The 27,918-nt window shown below is 35.6% G+C and overlaps 1 protein-coding gene across 6 annotated transcripts in view; it reads left to right on the top strand.

Annotated features, from left to right (window-relative positions):
- Hsf (Heat shock factor) overlaps positions 1 to 26,918 on the top strand; it is an 86,093-nt gene extending 59,175 nt beyond the window's left edge. For 4 of the 6 annotated variants that reach the window (XM_081761700.1, XM_081761729.1, XM_081761709.1 and 1 more), the window contains exons 9-11: positions 11,150 to 11,237; positions 15,671 to 15,930; positions 25,543 to 26,918. In XM_081761700.1, the coding sequence (XP_081617826.1) occupies positions 11,150 to 11,237; positions 15,671 to 15,906 (324 nt within the window). In that variant the 3' untranslated portion in view covers positions 15,907 to 15,930; positions 25,543 to 26,918. The remainder of the gene's footprint in view (positions 1 to 11,149; positions 11,238 to 15,670; positions 15,931 to 25,542) is intronic. The other 2 variants (XM_081761719.1, XM_081761744.1) reach the window with 1 other exon arrangement.
- Positions 26,919 to 27,918: the final 1,000 nt, after the last annotated feature.

A 27,918-nucleotide genomic window follows, 5' to 3' on the forward strand; every position in this document is an offset into this window, starting at 1 on the left:
TGAATTTTTAGAATGCAAGAATAATGCTAATTTTCTAAAAGCATTCCTTCTTAGAATTTCAATAGCTTATATGTGTTGCTTTGTGGCAGAATGAAGGGAAAATAGATTTTTCTGTAAGCACAGATCCGAGAAATGTAAGGCTCTAGGTTCATTTTTCGGACAGCCTCTGGAAGGCAGTGTAGCTTTTTGTGAACAGAAGTATTACATGAGTTCAAATAAAGTTCATTTTCTATTTAATGTAATCATTTTTTGAGCAAAATTTGTGTGCCTTTTCAATGGCAATATGTTAAAATCGTTATAAAACAAGACGTGTAAAAATATTTTGTAACTGGAGTGCAGCTTTTGAGAGATAAAAACTGTTCTACGGATCGGAGGGTGTGCCATGGATCACCCCTGCTAGCACCCCTACAGAAATAAGTAACAAAGACTCAATTTATTTATTTAGTAATCCACAATGAAATGAAAGAAAAGGGAACAGTTAGAGTTTGCGATTCAAGTTATCGTAAAATAATAATAGTTTGTTTCCAGTAGTATGAAATGATGTACAATTTCTGCTTTAATGTTATCTTCATGATTTTACTGTTATCTTGTTTTTCGCCAAAATCCTTGAATTTTGGAACTAGGGAAGCAAACAGGTTTCTTCTTGCAGATGGTTTATCACGTGCTACATTGAATGAAAGAAACGATCCAAGGGATCGAGCATGTTTCAGTATGCGAGTTTGAGACATTCTGCACGTTCATACAAAAACACAAATTCGGTAGCGTAGCCTCTAGAGCGTTCATCTTCGGTGTTAAAGTACGTGCGTTCAAATCATAGGAGCACGATATTGGTTTCATTGTAAACACCGAATAGGAGTAGTTCTCGAGATTCTCCCATTCCTTTCGTTTGTACATCATTTCTCAGTCTCGTGTGGGTGACGTTAAACTAATGACTTAATGTGAAGTGTAAACGTTAAGCAACGAGCATTTGTTTGTCAGTAATCGTAAGGTCCCTCTGGAAATTGTGAAACTACGAATTTGCAATGATTGGCTTCTTTCACCCGTATAAATAAGACAAGATTTTTTATTTTTCTCAGAAATAAGCATTCATTGCTCGCTCTCTGGCGTGTGAATTTAGTTCATTTTCGCTATAGTTTTTGTTGCTAGAAAATAAAATCTTGTAAGTACCCAAAAGTGCGAAACTAATAGTTAATACAAAGTAATAAACACATTATTACAGGAAATTCCAAATGTATAAATTGCAACCTGAGAATGTATCTATGCTCTTTGTTATCGTGTATTTAAGAGCGCGATCGTGATTCATTGTTTACGTAATTTAGTTAATCTTCATTTCTTTCTAGTAGCTTAGTAATATTTAAATGCCTAGAATAAACACAAAACTGGCTGTCTCAAAAAGCAAAAAGACATTGCAGATGCAAGTTGATTTGATGCAGTGGAACGAGGCAGCGTACGTGACAAAAAGTATTTTATACAGTCATCGACAACACAGTTTTATTTACGATAGCATATTGTGTATAGAAAGACTGTTGAAAAGCGAGGAGGAATGAGGGAACATAATTAAAGCTTTCTGCTGGTTTAGTATGTTTGCTCAAGTTGCATACGCAGGATCGAAAGTGAAGAAGTGCAGTTGTAGTTTCCGGTATTCGTTGTATCAAGTGTTCCTGCACAGATAACAAGCATGTCAGTTTTCAATTATCCCAAGACTACGTTCAGTTCCCCCTGGGGATTAGGTAATTTTTTATCCAAGATTCTGGGAGTACCAGATGATAATTTTTCTCTTTCCAAACATTTACCGGAGCGTCTTTTCTCAAAGTAACATCGGACGGCAAACGGTAACAAGTTACATGAAAGGTAAACCGCATATGTACATGGCTGCGTTCATCTCAGTATTAGGAACAGGTAGTGCCTCTGTGAATTAAGAAAACAAGCCAATACCTTCTTGAAGTATCATCCAATTTGTATCTCATATGTAGAGAACTTAAGGCTTTCTGATGATGATGGTTCATACTCAAATGTGGATTCTACGATGCAAGTCGGTATGAGTTCTGGGACGAATCAGAGTAGTTTACGGGGATTCTTAGTAAAATGTAGCATTATAAAAGTAAAATTACGATGGTGTATTCAAAGTGTAATAACGTACATCATTGCTCACTTCTGCTAAAGATGTTGAAGTACCAGGAGCAGTCAAAAAGTTTCCGGAATTCTGTTGTAGCTCTTTATTACCACTACATAAGTACACATTTACTTAATCGCCTTCCAAATTGACACCTTCAAAACTCTTTTTTTCCATCGCTCCTGCGATTGGTAGAAACACCGACGAAAGGCCTGTTTTGGTGTCTTCGGAAGTTGAGCCGCCGCGTTGGTTTTGGTCTCTTCTACGTTGGCGAAACGGAAAAGGCCCATTTTTAGCTTTGGGAAGAGCCAAACATTCGTTGGAGCTAAATTGTTTTTAAGGCTATCAAAGTTTCAGAAGCAGATTTTCCCCAATTTGCACATGAACTCGACGTTTGTGCGTTGCTCGATCTGAGACATTTGCCAACTGATCACCACATACTCCTCCGTTCAGATACGTTGCTTGTACACTGCCTGTTATGAACCTGTTTACACTTGTCAGTTTCATAATTAGGAAACCTAAGGACTGCACTGTACAAGATTCATTGTGATAGCATTACAAATGTCAAAACTACATAATCATTTCGGGAACTTTTTGACTGCTCCTCGTATTCGAACTTATGTTCCCAGATAGTGAGATTGCCAGGAAAATGCAGCTTCAACGTGACGAAATAGCATACACTGTCGTTTATGGGTTATTATCACCATACTTTAGAAGTAAATTAATTCAGTTGTTGTAGGAGACATAAATGTACGATTCTGGACTACTAAAAAAGGGCAAATGCACGCGTAATTTGATATCGGCATTTTAAGGGAATTCTACAGCTTCTGATCCTTTAACCGCTTTTAAGAGACGCATTCACTATTGAACTTGAAAAAAATAAATAAATAAATTTCAGTGGATGGCCCAATGTAAACTTTACATGTCTGCATACCTTCAGGTAAAATATCAAATGACTCTGTAATACTTGATACAGGAAGCTGTTGGTTACTAACTTTGCATAGAGCATTTAGGACTACGATTGAGACAACGAACTGCATAACAACGAATTTCTGTGAGCTCTGCATAACTTATTTAAGAATGTTCCAGCACGCTATGCCAAATATACCTATAGAGGCTCAGAAAAATTTTCCAGTGAAGTTTGTTCTGTGTTGTCTTGGAAATAGTAGTGTTGCTCAGCGAGCCATTGACATTTATCCCTATCATCAGTTTTATATTCAAGATGTTAGGGAGGATAAGAAAAGTCCCAGCTCTTTGAGCTGTCAGTTGTCATGTGTGTTGGAAGAAGACAAAATGCTTACTTTTAAACTTTTTAAAAGAATTTGCTTTAGAAAGACAACCTTTCCTGACTGAATTTCGGACTGATGCTTCTCTCAGTCCACTTTTTACGATACTTCAAAGTGATAAAAGCAGAAGTTTGTAAAACCAGAAGATTTTAGTTCTTCAAGCTTCATGTATGCAAATTGATGTGGAAAATGAAGAAAATCTTCTTCCTGTAAAAAAGTCATTGCTTTTGCTACACATACTGCTTTTAAGAAATGTCAACCAATAACGGATTTGGACATTTTGAATTTTCGCCATAATTGCAGACAGTGTTCACAAAATTTTTTTCTTAAACTTTTCGAGAAGTTACCTCAAAACTATAAATTGATTCGAGCTCTTTCATGTTGTTTAGATCTTATTGTTTCTTCAGGATCTGATGTTGAAGTGAATCGCATGAAGTCTCTTTTAGCTGAACTAGTTGAAAATACTTGGTTAGATGATAATAGGGTAAATGGAGTTGTGAGGCTTTGTTCAAATCCCAATTGTAAAATAATTGAGTCGCTATTCTAGAACTGCTCAGACTATTGGATGGATTTTGGCTAAGTAATTTGGATCCTTCAAAATGCAATCATTTAAGAGATTCTGTTAAAATAATCTTGATTTCTGTCGTGAAAATTCAAATCTAGAAAGAGGATTTTCAATTAAAGCGCAATGTGTAGCAGATTATTTTAGAGTAGGACACAGACTTGTGTACGATACATTAACTTCTTCTTGTGACCTTGAGAAACTATTCGTAAGGAAATCCATGATGCGAAATGCACGTAGTCGTTTTGCAGAATCAGCAAGTTAATGATGAACGAGAAGATAATAATAAATTTAATGATGAAGGAGAAGATAATAATAAATTTAAAAAAAAAAAATGAGGACAGGAAAATAAAGGTCATTCTGAACGAGCTTAAAGCTAATAATGTTAAAATAGTAAAAGATAATTTGCAATATTGATGAGGAAATAAAGCGTTTGGAAAAGAGAAATGAATTACATAATCTATTTTTTTTTAAAGATACGTTGTTAACATAGAACAGCCAGTCTTACGTACACACACACACCCTTTTTCTGTGAGTGTCTTACTGGGACTTTCTTCCTTTCACATGTGAGGGAGCTTTTTCGTGTGATTAACGTTACAGAAGTTTTAGAGATGTTTAATTCCTAGTTTATGCAGGAATTCTTAATTGGTAAGTGTTTAATAATTTCGTAATAAAATACTTTGTATTTGTATTTACATTATTCATGGTTCTAGTTGAGTAGGGGATTGCTTTTTTACCATCGTTATGACTTCTTGATCATGTATTTCCATAAGTCTGTGTGTCTAATTAGATATCAGGGAAAATCTCACAAAAATGTTCTGAAAAACCGGGAAAAGTCAGGGAATTATTTCCCGTAAATTTTGTCTCCACGATGCTTCTGAAAATGACCGCATGTTCATGAAATGTGTCGAGCACTTTCTTGAGGCTTCCTAATGCAACCAGTTACTTGGACTTGGAATCCGTCATATCTAAAAGGACGAATTCAATCTGTTGTAAGTGAACGTTAAACCTGGAATTGAAAAGTCTCAGTAACTTTTTAAGTAAGTTTCGGTAATGTTAACCTTAAAACTGTCCATGGATCACCCGCTTGATCCATGACGGACGAAGTTCTAAATTGTCCGTGGATCATACGGGGAATCCATAAAAAATCAATATAGAAGAAAATAGTTTGTGTTTTGTGGTTGTGTTAATTAGAACCCGAGATACAAAAAGATATATGTCAAACCCCATAAATTTTGCTAAAATGTCTGTTTTGTTCCATATTTTTCCATCCATTTCAACGGATGGTTTAAAGGTTAAGGAGTGGATTTCCTAACGTTAAAAATAAATGAAAACTCACTTCTACGGAGTGCACAGTACCACTAGTGTGTACTAAAGTATTACGCAGAGAAATCAAAGAATTCTTCATTGAAAAATACTGAAAACGTTAAAAATGGATAGTGATAAGCGAGCACTTGTAAATTGATCAGTTTTGGACGTGATAAGATACCGTCTCACAAAAAAAAATACCATTTGGTTATTGACAAATGTTGATTTCAATTTCTGTGTTTAACCCTTTGCAACTTGTACAGTAGGCATATACATACTCCCTGTCAACTAGAAATGCTAGTTCTTTCCATACGTAGCCACAAGTTTTCTAAGAAGTCCGCACAAAATCCTAGCAACTGCTTATAATTTGATATGAGAGTATTGCTGGACGTGCTTTTGTATCAAAAGTGAAAAAGCATGATGTGCTCACCAAAGGTAACTTACTTAGTGTAACTGTTTGTTGTCTTTGTGTACTTAACCTACTAATGGGGAAGAGGAAGAATATGCATGTGGAAATTGTGATCTGACCAGTAAATCTAAAGGTTTCACTTGAAAATATTGATATGTTCATACTATAGAATTGTTATGGATTTCATAATAGATATTTTATATACTGAATTCGAAAGAGTCATTTTTACATTTTAGGAAATTATTTGTACTTTCTACGCTTCGCGTATAATAGTGCAGGTTTAGTAATGCTCACCTGAGCGTGACAGTTGCTTATTGCTATCTCAAATATACATATACAGGTTTTTTTTTTTATTATTTATTTATTTTATTAATTCGAAGTTCATGGAAACACAAAGCGGGTTGAATTATCCAAAATTATGCATTATTAAACACCTAAAATCAAGCGAAGGAAACTACTGTTTCAACAGTTAAAGGAAAAAATTAATGTACAATAGACCTTTTATTTTAGGGAACATACCAAACAAGAAATGGATTTTTACTCTCACATAAATACCACGGAAATCATACTTAAGTACAGTAGCACATACTGAATTAACTTATGAAACCACAAGAGTAACAACCTTGAGAGTTAGAATTATCTGTTCTCACTTAAAGAAATTTTTAATCCTCGTTTGGCGTGATTGGATTGTTTTTATACGTTCAACAAAATCCTCATTTATTGCGTGAAATATGGTACGGTATTAGTTACATTTGATTTCAAATTCAATAGACCTTCTTTAAATTTTCAACCATTTCGGAAGCTTGAGATGAGGCTGCCACAGTCTTTTTTTTTTTTTTTTTTTTTTTTTTTAATTATTATACTTTGCCTATCTCGTCTTCATCTTTATCATCACCAGATGGACCTGTTTTTGTGTTACTTGTCCCTGTGTCTGCCTCTAGGTCTCCATTCTTCTGTTTGCACTGCCCAACCCTAAAAATTCTTCTACTATACTACTTCGAATTATCCAAACAAAATACAGTCTATCTTTTTTATTTATTTATTTATTTATTTTATGTCAATTCTCTTTCAGTCTTCATGCAGTTAATGAATTCCCTTGAAAAGCTGGACTTTTACTTTACGTATCTGTTAAGTTCTCAAGAATATAATCTACTACGTACTGTTACCAAATTACTGGATTTTCTCGGTGTACTCCCGTTTCCTTTTACATTCTCATTCCATCAATTCTTCCATCATCATTCATTTGCCTTAATCATTGTCTCCTTATCCTAAAGGGCATAATCGTGGTACGTTAAACGGAAAGAGTTCATCGTCCGTCTTTATATCTTTCCATGGTTATGTCATAGCAATTATCCCAGAAATGTAATTCATTTTGCTACGATCTCGTGTTGCGCATTGAAATAACGAAAGAAAATTAGTTCTCGGTTTGAAACGCTTAAAAAAAAAATGGAAAACTAACTGAATCTGGGTAGCAATTGGGTACAATGTAAGTTAGGAAATTAACACTTGTGTGAAATTAAGCAAGTTTGTTTTTATCGTAAAAATGAAGGTTCACTTCGTGGACTGCGTCATTCTGATTTCCCGTTTCTTGAAGTTGTTACGGATTCCAAAGTTAATAATAATAATAAAATTCATTTGGATGCATTCAAAACCAGCTTAGACAAATTGTAGAATGATAAAATTAGAACGTTTTAAAATATAATTATTACGTACTGGTTTGTGATACATAAAAATGTTAATTATTTCAATCTATGTAAAAGAATAAAATAAATATATTTATTAATAAATAATAATAATATTTTCCTTCACTGCCGGAAATGCGATACAAAACTCATAAATTGCGATGTAAATTTAAATTTGTTGCGCTGTTTGCTACGCAAAAAGGAAAATCTTAATTTAAAGAAAAGAAAAAAAAGCATATACTGTATATAATGTACATAATAAATACAGGTGTTCTAATGTTTTTGTAGTAAATTCCAAGCATGCTGCTACTAATATTTGTCGTTTTTTTCCCCGAGGATTCTCGGTTTTGTATTGGGTAACTTAACTTTGAAAAGAAATCACTAAACAGATACTGGGATACTTGGTAAAGGGTGATGGTGCTGTAAAGGTCATAATTAATCAACAAATAATGACGCTTAGAACTTTAACAGGCAGAGTCAAAGATTACGGCTGTTCCATTTTCGAAAGAACATGAGAAGAACCAAAAGCAAATGTTTCTTGTAAGAAATAGCTAACAAATATATGTATCTTATGTTAATTTATTTCAGAAACTTGCAATAATTTTGAATCTTGAATTAGATATTGGAAAAAAAAAAAATGTAGCTCTCGTTAGATAGTTTTTCGTTACAAGAGTTGCTGAAAACGTTTCTGCAAACTACTACTAACAGTGGCGGTAATGTTCCGCTATTCTAAAATTTGGAAGAATAGACATATCTATGTTTAAATTGTCTTCGATTGTTTTCTTTTAAAAGTCTGCTCGTTTATTTTTCACCGTAGTTTTGTGTGAGAAATGAAAACTTCTCGAGAGTATTTTCGGGCAGTGATTTTTTTTTTTTATTTCAAATGTAGTTTAATACCTAATCAACCGGAGATGAAGCGCTTCCTGTAGGACTGTGTACAATTGGGTTTTAGAATTTTAGCGTGGTCGCACATTTTTCAGTCATGAATTTCGAAGGTCGTCCTTCCACCATGCAGTTGAATCTCTGAGGTTGAAGGTTGTGCTCAGTGATTCAGAGAGATAAGCTTGTAACGTACCGTGAAATCCAGCCATCCTTGCACCTTGAAATGAAAGCAATACATACGATTTTGCAATGTCACCTGAACGTACGAAAACTTCCATGGCGTTGGATCTCATACAACTTAACCGAAGCTTAAAAACAGGCCTAGCCCTTTGGTGTAAACAAATGCTCGAAAAAATTCGACTGAGGTAAGTCAGATTCGGTGTACTACAGCGTTACAGGGGATGAAACTTGGATCTATTTATACAGACCCGAAACTAAATTATCGATCCACTGTGTGAGTGTTTCAAAATGAATAGAAACCAACAAAAATTGTTCATTCGAGGGGTACTGCTAAGCAAATGATTGCTTGTTTCTTCGGTTATATTGGACATGTGGCAACCGTAGCTTTAGAAGATCGAAGGTCTATAAATTGAATTGTACAACAAATTGTTTGCCAGAGGTTGTAAATAAATCGCATAAAGTAAACTCAGTCGCATCATTTTTCACTGCGACAAGACTCGTTACTAAGCACACCTAACAGTTGATTTTTTCCAGTAAAAATGTCGAATTAATGACTCATTGTCCGTACTCACCTGATTTATCACCTAATGACTTATTTTATTCCCTTACATAAAGACGCGTGGTGAGCGATTTGTGCCGCTTGAAGCAGCAGTTTATATATTTGCCAAACAGCGGTTTCTGGGGAAGCAACCTCAGAGTGGAAAAAATGGTTCCAAAATTGGTTTGAACGTATGCAAAAGTATATCGACCTCAAAGCCATAAAAATAAAGCCATTTCCTGAATTTAAGATTTATTTTTTCATGTTGACTGCAGAAACTTTTCCTGCTGCCCTCGTATACGTTCCTCGTACGTCACTTAATAACCGAAATCATCTATAGACCTAAATTATGCAGAACTATATTCAGTGTATGAACTATGCCAACTTATTCCTTCCCTAATTGTATCGTTACTAAGGCTGTTCGTCATTTTATTACACTTGTTATTTTATTCTATTTCGTCATAAACATCCTGATTCTCTGCATTATCCTCCATTTTTCGCTTTCCACACACTACTTTGTTTTACCATATTTATCTCATTCTGTTCATTGTTTTTGCATATCTGTAATTTTCACTTATTCTTTTCATCTTACGAACATTTATATGTTAAAACTTCTATTTACTTGCCTGCATTGCATCACTGTTAGATTTATATTCGTCACTATTAGGAGAGTGTGTGTGTGTGTGTGTTTGTGTCATAGTTAAGTTTTACATAGTAATACTTAAATAAATAGTGTGTTTTAACAGAGTAAGAACTATTTACTATTATTGGCAACAGACGGCATATGGGAAATTTCAAAACATTAGAACCTTGTATCACACCACTGCTAAAAGAGCAACCCAACCCTTGTTAGGACGGTGATTGGTGGTTGTTGTCAGATGTACAATGTCATTAGGTAGAAGAAGAAACAAGAAAGGAAAGGAAAACAAGTGAAAAATAAAGACATAATGTTAATACATCTTGTGATAAATAAAAGAAATCTGGAGAAAAGGGGACGTTCGGAAACGTCTTTTCCTCTCTCTAATCGACGTTTACCTACTGTTTCCTGAGATTTATGGCCTGTTGACAAGGGACAGAGCCGTGTGGGTGTTCCTTCCATTTCCAAGAACTGGGGTTTTTCTTGTTCTGAAACCGTCTATACTTTTCAGCAGCATAAAAAGTAGTTTTCTCGTGAAAACTTCACATGAGAATTCGGCCTCAAGCATGTCATTTTGTTAAGTTCGAAATCATCTATCGATTGATATCTCGTCTTTGGATAATATAATTGAAGTTAAATGGTTAATCTTAATTTTGGGCTATATCTCTTTAACCATACTGTATACTGTTGTCTTCCTAATGTCATAATGAAATGGTTAATGAGGGAGGAGGCGTAGTTGTCTATTTTTAAATAAATAAAAAAAAAAATGTCGATTTTTGAAAAATTACGCATAAAGATTCACACCAAATTATTTTGTTAGGTCAGTGAGGTCTACCAATTGGCACGTCTCACCTTTAGACAAAAGTTTATATTAAACTCTAAAAATAGTATAAAATTCGAAATATATATTATGAACGTACGTCTTTAAACCAATGAATTTTATATCATTTTATCTAAAGTTACAAGATGTGCAATCAAACTTACCTAGTTCTTACAGTGTAGAAAGTTATAAATAACGGCAATGATACATCTCTCCAGTTAGCAAATAGTCATATAGCTCAGATCCGTTTGTGTCTGTGTTTCTCTCCTTTAAAGGAAGACTACATTTGAAATCCTATTCTGCCAAAATATGCATGGCTTGTAGTGGTGAATGGTAGAAAGGAAGAAACGGAATTTAGTTAAATTATACTATAGAACTATAATTATACATAAATAATTACTTAAAAGAAGAGTTTTAAAGTTAGTTTGTTTCACAACTGAAGTTTGCACCGAAATTCATAATATTTCTTTCAAGAATTTTATAATCAGAAAGCAAAATCGTAAATAACTACGGTTGATGGAATGGTAGTGTATATGTATATATGTATGTATATGTATGATGTTTATGTTGGCTAGAATTGTGGTGTCAGCGGCATAAATACTGTTACTCTGTTCGTAAGTTATTGTGTAGCTATAAATATGTTTGTGAAAGGCAAACTAACTTTTTTCGTATTTTTGAACTGACGTACACTAAGACTTTTTTTTTCTTTTTTTTATTTTATTTTAAATATAGCTGTTTGGTTCAGATGATACCTTGCCGACTACGCTTTCAACTCTTGATGACGGTGATACTTCAGCAAAGAGTAGTAGTAATATATCAGGTAAGAATAAGATGGTCTAATTTTTACACTCAAGGTAAATGATGTATATTATAGAACGACAACAATGGGATTATTAAAGTCTTGTGCGTGTACTGATTTTTTTTTTTTTTTTTTTTTAATGATACTTCGTATAATAACAAATATTTGAAAACGGGAGCACAAATTGGGATTCTAAAGCTCTTCACTTCATTTTCCACATTGTTGGAGTCTGCTTCAAATCGCAATATGAGTTTCTGTGACATCGTACTGGAAGATTTCAGTATCGCATTTTATACATTGTTTGAGATAGTTCAACGTTACATAATATACCCATTGAAATAGTCCTGAGGGAGAAATGCCAGCTGAATGAGAAGACCAATTCACATAGCAGGAACAGCGTTCTGTATCGTTCAAGCTAAATCTGCCTAATGGTAGTGCTTCACTTGCTAACTGATTATAATTCTTTTAATTCTATCTGCTGAAGCCACACGTTTAAGTATTAGATTTTGTCCTTTATGAATTTTGTAGGAATTCGATACACACTTGAGAATAGAGATGTGAGATACTGCATTGGATCGATTGAAGTGGGTCTTGGTTGCGGGGATATACTTCGTTAAAGTAAATAGCTCCACGTCACCAACACTTAATTATAAACTTGTAATGTACTGCTGTTCGTGAAAATTCTAGCACCAAGAGATACTTGAGTGGATGAAATTCATGTAACAGATTCGTTACATGATTACATAGAAATAATTTTATGATTGTACAGCATCCCTAACAGTGATGAATAAATAGGACGTGAAGCCTCTACATTCTGTGCTCGTAACCTCCATACGTCGTGGCATTGAATCAAACTGGCGGTTGATGTGTTGCTGAGAAATATTCTGGCACTTCGCTTGTATGCGAGTCTACAAGACATTGACACTGTGAAAGGTCGTTGTGAATAAAGTGAACAAAGTGCTAACATCATACGACTACGTATATCAAGGAAGCGCCTGTACCATTGTTCTTCCACATTCCGGGACACTCATTGCCGGATATTGTCCCACAGAAATATGATGTTTGGAGTTGTCTGAAGAGAAGCTATATCCTCTGCCTGTAAAACTCTTCAGATGTAGCAATCGGTGGTGAGCTTACCATCAGTGTGAGCCGCGAAAATCGCATCTTCTATCCAGTGGGGCTCTACACCATCACACCTGCCGTTCGGCCGCTTTGACACTCGAGTTCACGCTGGTAGATTGCGCTTACTAAGTGATAACGTCTAACGCGTGAACTGTTATCATTGTAGGACAAGTTGAAGTGGGGCTTGTCCGAAAATACGGCCGTTTTCTACTCAGCTCGCCAACGTTGATATTTACTTTTGATTGTAGCCTCAGACATTTATGGTTTTGACTCAGTGAACAGCGCTTGGGTGTCATTAATCCAGTGTATGACTGAATGGCGCTGTATAATCCGTCATTGTCATGTGGACCAGATATCTGACTTCCTGGGTGGTGTGGTTCCATTCCACCATCCACTGCCCGATCTTGCTTCGTACAGTTCTCTTGTCCATTGCTTCTACTCACGCATAACTCTTGGCGGTATCAATTTCGTGGTACGAGAAGCCAAATATACAGGCCTGTCACAATGTAGTTGTCTGTTTATATTAAGCTCTTTGACATCGACGATGCGTAGTGAAGACAGCCCACACGTTTCCTGTTCGCTTGTTCCAAGTGGTTGCATGAAATGCTATTTCGAGATACTAGTCCTTGCAGCAAACAAGGTGCTCCTGGATTCATGCATACGTTATGTGGCTGAAATTGTAACTGATTTTTCGTCATACCCTGCTGTACGAAACCTGAGAGTTCGGACACATTCGAATCATCCTTCCTGATGGTGAAATTTTCAGAAACAACAGTGTATGATACCGTTTGAAAATAACATTAAAAAGAGAAAAGACGAAAGGAATGATTAAGTTGTGTGTTTTGTGATCTTATACAACACTATGGTTATGAGGGACGGGATTTCATACAAACGTGGGATCAGAACCACGACCAGAGCTTTGAATCCGGTGCAGTTCGTGGGTGCATAGACCACTATGCAGGATCAGTCATCACAGAAAGCTGGTTGCAACCACAATATCTCGCGTCTAAGAGGAGTAAATTATAAAGTAATGCCACCAGCCCCTGCTACAAAGAAAATAATGAAACAAAGGAAACCGTATGAAGTATAGAAGTTGGAACTGGGAGAGTAGGTGATTGAATGTTTCAGATAGCATTAATGGTGAATAGTTAAAATGTGAGCGGGGAATTGAAATAAGGTTAAGAATAGCAGAAGTCTTCAGAAAGAAATTATAATAATAAATACTTATTTTGTAGGTAATTAAATAAGAATTACTCGAAACACCAAAGTGTCTTGTGTTAGGTTTTCTACTGTGTCAAGCAGAAACCTGGACATCATGAAAGCAATGAAAATTTACTGGCAACATTCCAAATGTTCTAGGGAATAATAGAGAAAATTGCCTGTGTTGTACGAGAAACAAATGAAGAAGCGTTACCGGAAGTTCCAAAGAGGAGAAGGTTTTTTCGTTGTGGAACAATTACATTTACGTGCATTTTGGTCATTTATGGTTTTTCATTGATTTAAAAAAAAAAATGAAGACAAGATTGTGTTGTTAAAAATAGCTGTCACTCACTACAACCTATCGCATAAAAGAAAAGACTGCGCTGCCAGGTCAGTCAGGTTATAACTGCGCTCGTGTGTCGAGATTATAATTATTTGTTGGAAGTTTAGAATCCTGTTTCTGCACCAAGAGTAGATTAGACGTGGACCTAAAGTTTAAGGTGGAATTGGAATCGCATATGTTTAAATTGCAAGGCTCTTGCACCGGGTCCATGTGCATCAAACGCGCATACGCCAGCCACTAAACCAGCGCGTAGGGCTCGGGGTTGTAACTTAGATGAAAAATGAAATAAAATTTAATTTAACGCTTCTCGGTTGTGCCCTTCAGGCTAAAGGAGACAGTTAAGTACCGAAAGCAAATGATGGTGAAGATCGTGATTTTAGATAAGATTTTAGGTGAAAATTAATACTAAGAAAATCGTATTAATTTTTTTGTTCTTAGCGGAAATCGAACTCGGGACCACGTGCACCAAAGACGCACGCGCTAGCCACTAGACCAGCGGAAAGGGCTTATGTTAACATTCCAATTATTTAAGTTACATACATTACATATGTGGAGCATTCCGAAAGTTCGTGTACTGATCAGCTTGCATGCTAATGACATAGAGTAATGTTTTCACTATTGTTTTTCCATGCAATCTTCCTGGACATCAACACACTTTTATCATCTGTGTTGAAAGCTGAATGCCACTAGCGAATGTTTCCTTCTCTATTCTGCTGCTGTAACTATTGGTCAACAACATTTGTGACGGACTCTGCATGCCGAATGGGTGCTTCCGCTACAAAAGATATGTGGCTTCTTAAGAGGATAACACACTAGCAGTTTTGCACATCTCTCTGATGTAGTGACCTCGCGATTTTTTGATGTAAGTTCGACAATGTAGAACGCTTGGTAAATAATAAAGGGAACACTATCAACAATACAGAAGACAGAAGCAGCCATCTTAGCGGTGACCAGTATACGTGTTTTTTTAGTGTTGGCGGGATTGGATGCTTTCATAAATGGTGTTTCGTCTGAGGCCAAAGTGATGGACCTAAGTTTTATCCATTTTAAGGCCCTAAAGCTCGAGAATACTGTTCGAAAAGAGCCAAATTTACTGTTGCAACTCTTGGGCACTGTGTAATATGAGCTTAACTTAACTATAGCGCATATTTCATGAAACCCAAATGAAATCAATGCTGCCACGTGATATGCCAACTAATGTTGTCCTATCAATCTGTCACACTGAATTCATTCTAAAGAAATGGATCTTAGTGGATCATATGAATGTCTTCCAATAGGAATACTTAATACAGTATCATAAGGGAGTATGTAAGGCCATAATGTCTCTATCGTGCTCGTAGCGCAATTTTCTCCATTTTACTGTGTGATGTTACTATGAAAACAGAGAGAAAACAGTTGAGTAAACCTGCCTTTAGATACACTGCATTCAAAACATTAACCTTTAAACTACAGGAATTTTAAGGTTTGGGGATCACTGGGAGATGGTTTGGACACAAATTTTATGGATATCCTCTTGTAATGGTCTTCACGTACACAGTTACTTAATGATTTTAATAAATTGCATGATTTTAATGTAAAAGTTAAAATGTACTCAACTGAAGCATACAAAATATGAAAACGGAAAACTGACGCTACGTTTCAGTGACCATCATAAATAAGATAACAAATGGCCATTGAAATGTGCCGTCTGTTTCCCGTTTTCACATTTTCGATGCTTTAGTAAGTAAATTTTAATTTTTACATTGAGTGTAAACAGTGTTCATTCTTGCTGATTGTTTTTTTGTTATAGATGATCTTGTTTCAGGAACCGAACTCATAACTTACAATCCGACACTTTTCGATTTGATGGAGGACGCAGACTCGCACCTATTGTTGGATGAAGACAGTGTTGGGGGAGACACCTCTGAAAATGAAGTAAGATCAGCGCTTCTGCAAATGAAGTCAGAACAAGATTATAGTGATTTAAATACACCCCAAATGGTTATTATTGACCCTAGCTTTCCATCAGGAAGAAAAAGAAAATGAATAAGGGCATTCATTAATCAATAGGTAAGCATTTTTCTCATTAACACAAGTAGATACATGTGATCATAATGAGGGAGATACTTTAGCTACTAAAATTTGTGACTTTCTCGGATCTTCTGTGAAGTGAACTAGGAACTGTTCTTGCGTGGCTCTTTTGAGCTTGATTGTTAAGTTGACCCGACATTAGATGAATGTTGTAGGAGTATTTCTGTTGGAGGACTAGTACACCTGAGAATAAGGTTAGACTAAAAGCACTAAAAAAATAAATAAAAAGCAAAATACACAACACACTTGTTGGTAAGTACATTTTAAAAAGAAAAAAATTGACAGCAGTTTCGCCGTAACTCTCGTTATATTGTGCGCACTCACTTTTGCCATCACATGTTATGAAGTTATACTGTTATAGTAATACTTTAAAAATTTGATCTTAATTGCTCGATTTTTCTTTCTTCTATTGCAAAGAGAATAATGGTCGCTCCGCTGGTATTATACACCAAGGAAGAACAGAAGACAGTGACTCAATTTCTATGATCTGAAAGTGTGAGAGACTAAAATTTATCTGAAACATTCAACACAATGCGAGAACAGTACTCTATCGCGTAGAAGAGTGTATGAGTGGGTAGAGAAGTTTAAAAGTGTCCGAACAATTTGATATACGAAGAAGGAGCAGGAAGTGCGTTAACTTTCACCACTTTACTCGAATACTATAGCAGTCTAGGCGACGAAGTTTTGAGCAGAATAGTCACAGGAGATTGAAACGTGGATCTCTCATCATCAGCCCAGAATCTAAAGAAAAAGAAGAAGTGCAAAAACACAGGATCAATAATGAAAAACAAATTGAAGACTGACTTGGGTGGCAAAGGTGATACTGAACATGTTTGGAACTGGAAAGGACTTGTACTGAAAGATTACTAGAAAAGGAGTTGCAAAGTTAATAGTGCAAGGTACAGTGATTTCCTTTGCCAAAAATCTGAAGCCAGTATAGTATTTTTGTCGCCATGATCACTGGTCTCTATTCTTTCTTGGTTGCACACTGCCACCAGAGTGACTGTTCTCTTTGCAATAGAAAAAACAAAAATGGAGCAATTACGATCAAACTTTTGTGCCATTACCACAATAACATAAGCTTACAACTTGCAAAGGTAGTGCATACAATAGAACTGAGACGTCATTGACAGTGAGAACAATGTGAATCCATATCCACAAACAAAACATTTAGTCAGATATTTCTAACCTTTGTTACTCCATATAAGTAAAGCAAACAATGGAAATTATCTGTCAAAAGGGACGAATTAGAACACGATCATAAAAAATCATGGCTTGTAGTAGAACAGACGTATAGCGTGTAAGAAATCTGCAGCGCAGTTGATAGCACGAGAGCTAAAATCAGTCAATAAATGGGATTGCAGATGGTTCGAACCTTGTACGCAAATTTTTTTTCTATTATATATATATGTATATAGGGTGTCCGGTGAGGAAAATCAAAGATTTTGGGAGGTGATAGGGGAGGTCATTTTAAGCAAAAATGCTTATGTGAACATAGGGTATATTTCCCCTCGTTCCAGAGATAGGGGTGGGAGTAACTTTTTGCCTCTTGATCTTGCCAATTTTCGTTTGAAACATTCTAGCACGCCCTGTAGTTGGGGTTATGTTACATATTATACCTCGTTGAAATCTAATGAAACAGGTTTGCAGATGGTATACAGATTGTCCCAGTATTGCATACGAGAGGGAAGTAACGGAGGGAAATTTTTCGAATTTCCCTATAAAATTCCCTTTTTAAAACAATTTTGCACTGTTCTTGTGTGGAAACACTGTCGCTAGAGGAATAGTATCTGATTGGGCGAAAATGATATTGTATACCAAAGATCCAGGTGAGGTGTCAAGTTTTTAGCTTCATTGGAAGCCGTATGGAAATACAATGCTATTCCCTAACGTACCAGAGCTCTATATTTTTATGCGGGAACACTAATTAGAGTTCTGAACAACAGGTGACAGTTAATCAAAACTATCTTGAATTAAAGCTTTCCTACAACATACTACACCAGAATGTCCATTGCAATAGGGTTGTCGAAATCATAAATAATTACTTCAAATACATAAACAATAATTACTTCTAATGCTACAGATAGTAGTACAGATAGAGACGTAGCCCTACTAGCATCAACCTTCAACGTAATTATTTTGCTCGTGCAGCATATGTTCAAAGACATCACCATACTCCTCAATGCACTTTGCAGTGCGCGTCAGTACATGCAGTGTTGCCCAATGGATGCCTTCTCAGCGTTCATTGACGATGTTGAATGTTTCTAGAATGATCGGAATTGAATCTTCTCTTGAGTTGGCCTTTCGTCTGTACACAAGGTCCTTCAACCACCCCCAAAAGCAAAAATCCAAAGAAGTAAGATCCGGGGAGGGACGGCCAGTAAATAATTGCCCTCCGTTCTCCGCGACCCATCTACCGATGTGGAAACTTGGAGTCAAGATATTGACATACAGCTTGAGTTGCATGAGAGGGAGCGCCGTCGTGCTGGAAGTACATGGACGCCCGAGTTTGAAGAGTCATATCTTCCAGTAGTACTGGTAATTCATAGCGCAGGAAATGCAAATAATATTCACTGGTCAAACGCTGGGCAGAAAAAAAGATATCAATGATCTGATCACAGATAATCGCGCCCAAACATTTACAGAAAATCGTTCGATATTGTCTTACTGTGATAGCCCTAGGATTTTCGGCACTCCAACGATGCCAGTTGCGGGTGTTGTTTATCCCATTCCTTTTTGAAAGTGGCCTCATCGGCGAATAAGATAAATGGCAAAACATTAGGATGCTCCTGTTCCCATTGTTAGAAGCCAACATGTAGTTCACTGTCCCCTGGATGGAGATGCCGCACTCTTTGGACATGGAATGGATTATGCCCTTCTTCTCGCAGTACATCATGTATATACGTACGTGGAAATGCAAGTTGATTAGAAAGTCTCCTAATGCTGATGGTTGGACTCCGCTGTACAACCTGAATAACGTTTCTTCTTGTTGAGGGGTGTATTTTAAAGCTAGTTAAGATGTCAGCTTTACGCTGGGAAGCTCACCAATTTTTCGCAGTTTAGTATACATGTGTGTAAAGTGCAGTAGGGACTCTGCGGCGAAGAACTCTTTGCTGGTATTCTTCCACTGCACCTTTGGCATTGCATCACAAAACTCGTAGACGCACATCATATCTGAATATTCAGCTGGGTGTACTGGAACGGCATTCTGCTGCAATACTGTTGAACTTCTTTCACAATCTACACACAATCACTTTGCACTTCACGTTGCTGAAACTCCTGCTATCACTTGCACACACGAAACACAAAATAACGATTAAAGGACCTTTTCAAGTTAATAAGTTGCGATGCGCCGTTTACAGAGTAAAAATCCAAAACCATTTCGAGGGAATTGGACATAACAGTGACAACGTCTCTGTTGGGTTACGTGAGACAAACAAAATATTTGTGTGCATTAGAAGTAATTATTTATGGTTTCGCCAACCCTATTGCAATGGCCATTCTGGCGTGTTTTACGAAAATTTTAAGTTGGTTTTCTTTCGCTGCCATCTGGTGTTCAGAACTGTAATTAGTGTTCCCGCATAGAAATGTGGAGCTCTCGTATATCAGGGAATAGTATTGTATTTCCAATTTTGCATAAACATTTGTTTATTAATATTTGTAACCATTGTCATCTATGGAAAGTTTGAACATCGTTATGTTATTAGAGTAAAGAGTTAGGAAGAATGCTTTTATTACGGCTTCTAATGAAGCTAAAAACTTGACACCTCACCTAGATCTTTGGTATACAATATCATTTTCGCCTAATCAGATACTATTCCTCTAGAGACAGTGTTTCCACTCAAGAACAGTGCAAATTGGTTTAAAAAGAGAATTTTATAGGGAAATTCGAAAAATTTCCCCTCCGTTACTTCCCTCTAGTGTGCAATACTGGGACAATCTGTATACCATCTGCAAACCTGTTTCATTAGGTTTCAAACGAGGTATAATATGTAACATAACCCCAACTACAGGGTGTGCTGGAATGTTTCAAATGAAAATCGGCAAGTGCAAGAGGCAAAAAGTTACCCCCACCTCTATCTCCGGAACGAGGGGGAATAGACCCTATCTTCACATAAGCATTTTTGCTTAGAATGACCTTCCCTATCATCTTCCAAAATCTTTGACTTTCCTCACCGGAGACCCTGTATATATATATATATATATATATATATATATATATATATATATATATATATATATATATATATATATATATATAATATTATATGAGGAACAATTAAACTATTACTTATGTTTAAAACTCGTCACGATATTAAAGCAAGAAAAAATGCCATTCTTGCACTTATATTACTATGCTTTATTTTTGTTTGCAGAGGTTTCGTAAGTATTGTCTGTGTGGTCATTGGTGCATAAATAATGCTGTCCTATAGATTCTATTTCTTAAAAGCTGTAATTGAGGGATTTATACAATCAATTTCAAATTACTTGATATTAAACTGTTCGCAATCTGTTTGGTAACAGTTTTTTTTTTTTCCTATTAAATGTTTAATGCTCGCTGTAAACGTTTATTTACGAAAAACATTAAGCAGTGCATTTAGTATTTTTTCTAAGTAAAACTTTAAATGTCAGTAACCAGTAGCGGTTTCTGACGTAGGGCTACCGGGCTACAGCACGCTTCCTATGTTTGTGTATTTGTGTTAGAGTAATTTTAGTTCAAAAAATTTTCATCTATTCATTTGTTTAAACTGTTAATCAATTAACAAAATACAGAACTTTCCCATGACGATCTTTCTCGAGCGTGGAGCGCGATTATCAGCGCCTTCAGCAGTGTGGAAGTTGTACTAACGAACCGAGCGGGCTCTACTGAATGGAGCCCGCTTGCACTATACAAGCCTATATCTCTAGCATGGAGCAAAGATCTCAATATGCCTTGTCCACTTTCCTTTTTTTACACCCAGAATAGCTTCCACCGTGCTGTGTTAAGTTGAGCCCGAAGACATTCTGCGCAAGCGCCAAGTATTCCTCTTTCTCGCTTTCTTTTGCTTACTGGCGGCGCTCGCCGCTCGGTTCTGTCTTTTCTACTCTTTTTTATTTTCTTTAATCCTAAAGGTCCGGGAGCCCAGAATTGTCGGGAGTGTATATTAAATGAATTGAACATTTTTGACACAGATTCAGATCGTAGTAGAATTATAGCGCACACATTTAATGGGGCATCGGTAATAAGGGATCAATTAATGGCGTACAATCTAAAATTAAAGAACACTTTCCTTTGGCACACTACGTCCATTGTTAACCAATTAAATTTGATAATGGGAAGAACTGCACCTCAAAATCAATCGACAAGGGCTTTTTTCCTGTAGTCTTTCAGGATTTTCCACATTTTTCCTCCTGCTCCCCACAGCGTGAATCTGTTTTGAAAAAAGTGCCTGTACGACGTATTCCGAATGGGTCAGCTACTCGATGAATTTCAAGTCACGAATCGTCAATTCTATCTATGAAAATTAAAATGTTTCGAAAGAGTGCTTTTCAGTACTAGAGAAATCCAGCACAGGGAATTCATGTTTTGGTTAGAATTCTTTCACAAAATAATGCCGCATGTGAATATTTTCTATAATCATATTCAGTGCAGGCCTACCATTAAAGTACAAACAGCACTTAAATATTTCATTGAAGCCATTGAGAAAATTCGGAATGACACAGACAATATTAGGAGAAGTGATATTTTTCTTCCAACAGTTGGTAAAACAAATATGGGCGGATTATATCTTGCAGAGTACCCAATGGCAAAGAAGTATGTGATCACATTTCTGCGGATGCGCGAAATAGATGTGAGAAAACAAGCCATTTGGATGCCGCCAAACTTCTGGATTCTGCAAATTTTAGTGATTTTTCCGGAACATTTCTGGACACTGCGGTTGAAAGCTACCCAATGTTAGGTAATCAGTGACTTCGCACTGAGCTTTTGGTTCTGTCAGCTTATCTTTAAAAACAATTTACAGAACAATTTTCGCGAAATAACAACCCTTTTGGAAATAATAGTGACCATACCAATGTCCACAGCAGAACCTGAGAGATGCTTTTCGTCTCTAAAGAGAATTAAGACATTCGTAAGGAATTTCCATAGGTCAGGAAGGTTAACTGCCCTTGCCATGCTCTCGATAGAAAAAATTTGATCAACAACATGCTAGATTTCAACTCCAGGGTGATAGAAAAGTTTGCCAGCATTACAAATCGAAGGATGGATATTAACTTCCGCCTTCAGTAGGTAAATACACGTATATATATATATTGTAGCACGCTTTGTTAATGACAGTACGAGCCGCCACTGTCAGTAACCATCGAAAACGTGTGATGAACTTAATAGTTTGTGAATTACTAACATTTGTTCTAAAATTTTGAAATCAGTAAGTATCGTTTTCGTGTATCATCTTTATTGTATGACTGAACAACTAGAATTTTGTTTCAAATGTGAAACATTTATAATAAAAATTCAAACCGAGAAGTCATTTATCCGTACACTCATCTCGGCTGATAATTGCACGTCTCTTAGAACATAAGATTTTGTTAATATTTTCCTGTTTAGTGAACATAAACATTTTACTTGTATGAAAGCATTTGAACGTTTAGATGCATTTACGTATATGTTTAAACGTGTGCTAAAATATAAAAGATAGGTTGTTTTTAAACCTTTATTTAAATCTCTAACGATAAAATCGCTTTTTGTTCTAAACTCTACTTCTATCGTCTGCATAGACAACTCGCTTGTCGCGAAGTAAATACAAGCAGTGATATTTTCTACTTCGCTTTTAAAGTCTTGCTTACGAAGCGACATTTTTGTTACTTAACAAATTTTAATGTGATTAAAAAAAAAAAAAAAAAAAAAAAAACGGGGAAAATGGTATAACGACGATATCTGCTTCACGTAGTGTCGACAAAACAAGTCACCCTTTATGAACAGTTAAATATGGGTGTTTTGTTGTAACTGTAAATACAGCTCTATCAAGGAGTGATTCCTTTTTTCTGGAGATCGCTATCACTTGTTTATATCGTTAGCAGAAAATTTCTACAGAGTTGCCAACGGCCAAGAACGTTAGGAAACTAGACGTACTAGAGACAAGAACAGAAAGTAATAGGGAGAAGCAGTATCGGTAGCAAATAGTGTTTGTTGGTAGTGCTCAATATCTTCTTAAACGATCGGGATGGGAACAACAGAGATAATGATTATTTCAGAAATAATAAAAACTTCTGGTCTCTTCTGTTACTCCATATTAAACAAGACGGTACGATATTACGATTCTTTGCAAATAATAATAATAACCTATAATCAGTTTTCTTCTTCCTACAACATTTCTAAATAATAATAGTAGTGTAAAAATTGTTCAGTGTGTTTAAAGAAACAATTCTAGTGACTGAATGTAACAATAATATGAGGACATTGTGTTGAAGTATTTAATTTGTCATGTTAGAGCCTGAGACTGTAAGGATACCTCGGTACGAAATTAGACGTAAACGATTTAAATAAAACCAAAAACATCCATTGTATAAACTGTCTCCTGCAATACAAAAGAAACATGCATACAAAAGAAGCACTATGCAAGCGATTTACTGAACGAAAACATCCATTGACATATTGGAAAATACCACTAGAAAAACTTCAGGTCTTTCCCTCTTACTTATTCACAGATGTATCCCAAGACGGAAATAGGAATGCACTGGATTACTTATCTGATCTCTAGTACCGGCATTTATCTGTCAAGTTTGAATAGAAAATGTCGTACAACGCTCGGATATTGTTACCTGTAAGCACGAGAGGACAGATCGCTATCCTGAGCAATCAAAATTATTTTCCGTTGAAAGTAGATATTAGTTTGTGAGGAACATATTGAATTGTTTTAATTGGAAGGAAAGTATTGGACCTAAAATGGCGAACAAATAATACTTTATTTTAAATTAACAAAAACTGAAACGCGTGCCTTTTCTTTTGCACTATGTAGATAAATTTAGAAAAAACAACGGCTTGACGCAAGATGTGCTAAGATAGATCTTTGTGGTCAAAGACCGAAATGCTTGCTTGAACAACTGTTTTCAAATTACTCTAAATATCTTAGTAAAGTAAGAAATGGAAATGTCGTTAAAGTAAGCTTAATGAAAACTGTTTTAAAAATATTGGAGATAAATGGCGCAAAATGCATGATACTACAACTTCAGTGTCCTTTATTTACATCAGGGATGGCCCATGTTTCGATCGCGATCTACTAGTAGACCGTAAGTCCTGACAGGTAGACCTTGGTGCTGTGTGTCATACTGGCTAAATCAATCAGCATACCTATTTCGATGGACTAGTTGCTTCTTTCTGGAATTAACGTTTTCGATAATACAAAATAAGGAATTATTTTTTTTAATATATAAATTTAAATTTTATTCTGTTTTATGGTATTGACCTTTATTGTTTGCTTTTCATAATTTATTAATTTATGTAAGTGATTTTCAATCTACTTAATGTTATGATCACCCTTTATCACGTTTTGTTGCCAACGACTCTCATATGTAGTTTCCGGTGTAGAGTTTCACGTGTTTATGTAGGGTTTCACGTCCACATATTACGATATATCACGATATCTATATACCCAACTATAGATACGATCCATTTCCGTATAAGTGAATGGATTAAAACAAAAATTTAGTGACGTCACTCAGGCTTAAAATATCTTGGATGAATTATTTAGCCATATTATTCACCATATTGTATCAAAATGGAGGCCATTTGAAAATTTGGAAACTATACGTAACTCCCTTAAATTTTGGTCCTAAGACAGACAAAAGTAGATAAATGCCTTTTTTAATGGGGGAGGGAGAATTCCAGAACTTACATGTTTGAACTAGGGATGGGCAAAACCGGTTTTTATAAAAACCGAAAACCGGTTTCTATAAAAAACCGAAACCCGAAAAACCGACATTTCGGTTTTCTCCAAAACCGGTTTCGGTTTTCACCGAAACTGGTTTCGGTGAAAACTTTTCGAAAACACATAAGACTATTTCTGTGGAAATGGATTCGGTTTCCGGAGAACAACGAAACACCATTCTGGTCAGAAATAGAAGAAATTTTGAAAAAAAACCGGAATCGGTTTTGAAGAAAACCGAAACCGGATCAGGTGAAAACCGAATCGGTTTTGAAGAAAACCGAACCGGTTTTGAAGAAAACCGAAACCGGTTTCGGTGAAAAACCGGTTTTTGTGCCCACCACTAGTTTGAACATGCCTTGGCGTTATTCCTGAGCCTTTATTTTTCTGTTAATGTTCTCGGGTAAAGTAGACGCATTTTTAAGATGGTTAGACTATAAAAGTGAAGGATGGAAATAGAAAATAAGGTACGCTAGTCCCAGAATATTAGCGCTAATTTGGAAACAAGACGTTTGTTTATTGTGTATATGATCAAAGATGAGTTTTGAAATGTTGGGACCACGTAACTTCAGTAAATCACACTAGCTGTAAGTTTTCTTGCCTTCTCTCTTTATCTGGTTTATAATCTTTAAGTTGATTTTGCTATGTGAGTGTAAGTAATTCATTTTTACTTATAAATTCTTTTCAGAGCTGATAGAAGACTGACGACATCTGAGAGGAAACATTTGCAAAGTATCATTATTTACATGAAGATATCAGAGGAATTAACATGATACATAATATTCAGCACATGTATCTTCAAAAAGTGATTGCAGTGCTATTCTGTTTTTGTGTATATGTGTGGATATCCACTGCTGCAAGTGTTGTCCAAGTTAACAGAATATTAATGCCACCGCTTAAATAATTCGACAATTACATAGAATGGCGTTCTATATTGCTCTTTTGAGATCACAAGTTATGCAGCCAGTACTAGAAAGCTGCTTCATATCAAAATGGATTGTACTTTTAGGTTAAACTTGTTCCAGTATAAAAACTGTAGTTACGTGATAACTCCGTGCCTGCTATAGGTGACATATTCACTTGGTGGCATTGCATTTATATTAACACATGTATATATTCGTTATATCAGGTAAACAGGGATGTACTGTATGAGTGAAGGCAAGAGTGTGAAGTGGGAGTCTATGTTAGGTCCTATGCGTGTAGGACTAGTGTGTTTTGCGTACGGATGTGTAAACACTACCATTATTTTACATATGAAAAAGAAAAAAAAAAGTGTAAATATTACTTAATGATCAACTCTTCATACAAAGTTATAATGTATCAATTTTGTTGAACAATTTATGACGAAAGAACATCATCACTGTTATACCAGGTTCCTGTGTAATTATGTATTTCTTTTTTAAATATTGTTTATTTATTTAATAGAGAAAAGATGGTGAAAGCACCATTGCTGATGGTGCTAGATATGAGTAGTAAAAAGAATGTAATAGGGATGGACCTATTAATTGTTGCTAATGTTTAAGTATGAAATTATATCAGATGTGTATCTTACAACACATGCAGCAGTTCAATTATAATGTAAGGAAAAAATAATGTTAATAAATTCTTCTTGAGGAGGCATGAATTAGACACAAGTAAACGAGTGCTTACGAAAGTTTTACCTGAGAGACGTAAACATTTCTGTATTAACTTTATTATTGTAACTTTTACTAAGTTATTTGGATGAGTAACAGCATAGTTACATACTAGATGCTGTAAAGATTTTTTTAAAGACTTAGTTGCTGCTATACACTGTAAGTGAATGTATACAGGCATCAAAACATGTCTTCAATTCACCAGATATTTTGTTGATGATGCACATTTAAGCCATAAAAATTTTCAGTATTTCCATTCAATTTGTTCCACGTAGAATATGTCAAAGTAAAATAATCTGTAATTGATATTTCATTTACTTCGTCTGTCGTTAGGAATTATATGCCATTTACAAAAAGTAAGTTTTTCTTTCGGTTGAATTGTATGAAGATCGGAGTGATCAATAAAAATTTCAATAAAAGGCTGAAACACAATGATATTTATATATTTATTTCAATTTGTGATATTCTTTTTACCTAGACAGTTTATAGTGTGTTGGTATTTCTCTAATGTATGGTTCACGTATATTTTAGAGTGAATTTCATTATATATTTACAACAGTGTTTACATTTAATATCAGAGAAATATCATGATATAAATTTCAAATGTAAACATATCACACAACGTTGCTGAGAGTTCTACCGGATGTGGCATTCATCTGGTCAGCAATTTAATTAACTGAATACTTCGGTGATTTTAGTTACTTGAACTACCTTTCCTCTTCTGCTCATAGAAGCTATAACGGACATCTCATAGAAGTTATAGCGGACATATTCATAAGAAGTGACTTAAAGTATGGAAAACTCATTAGCACCAGTTTTATTCCATCAGTGTACGTATATCTATCTTTACATTTAATGTACTAGTAGTTTCCTTACAAAAAACAATTTCCACAGTGTGTTCCGTATATTTACTTTCTGTTTTTGATTGCCTCTTATTATTATCCCTGTATTTAACAGTTTAGTCGATGTTTTTGTGAATCTGGGGAGCGTGAAGAGCAAGCAAGGGAGGTGCAAGCTACTGACAGTTCGTTTCATTAAAAATCTTTACTACCCGTACCGTGGTTAAATATCACCATGTGAAGTGTCTGAAGAAAATAGAGTAAAAAAAAAAAAAAAAAAAAATTAAGTTACTTGTTTTGTGTATATCAAGTAAATCATATTCAAAAAGTAAATCTATAAGGGGCAATCAACTGAAACCCGTTCAGTAGTTATAATTCATGAAATAAATTTTATTTCAAGCGGAAACTTGTACACTATCTAGATGGGTCTATGGTTAGCGTGCAGTAAAAATATTGTTCAGAAGTAGTCACCATGAGCGTTGAAACACTTGTCCCACTGTGTCACTAAATTACAAATGCCGTTCATGTAAAATTTGGACGACTGATTATCAAACCAATTACGCATAACGTCCTGAACCTCAACGTCAGACT

Source organism: Thermobia domestica, chromosome 1 (genome assembly GCF_964235325.1).
Source record: "Thermobia domestica chromosome 1, izTheDome1.hap1.1, whole genome shotgun sequence".
In the NCBI taxonomy this organism is placed as follows: domain Eukaryota; kingdom Metazoa; phylum Arthropoda; class Insecta; order Zygentoma; family Lepismatidae; genus Thermobia; species Thermobia domestica.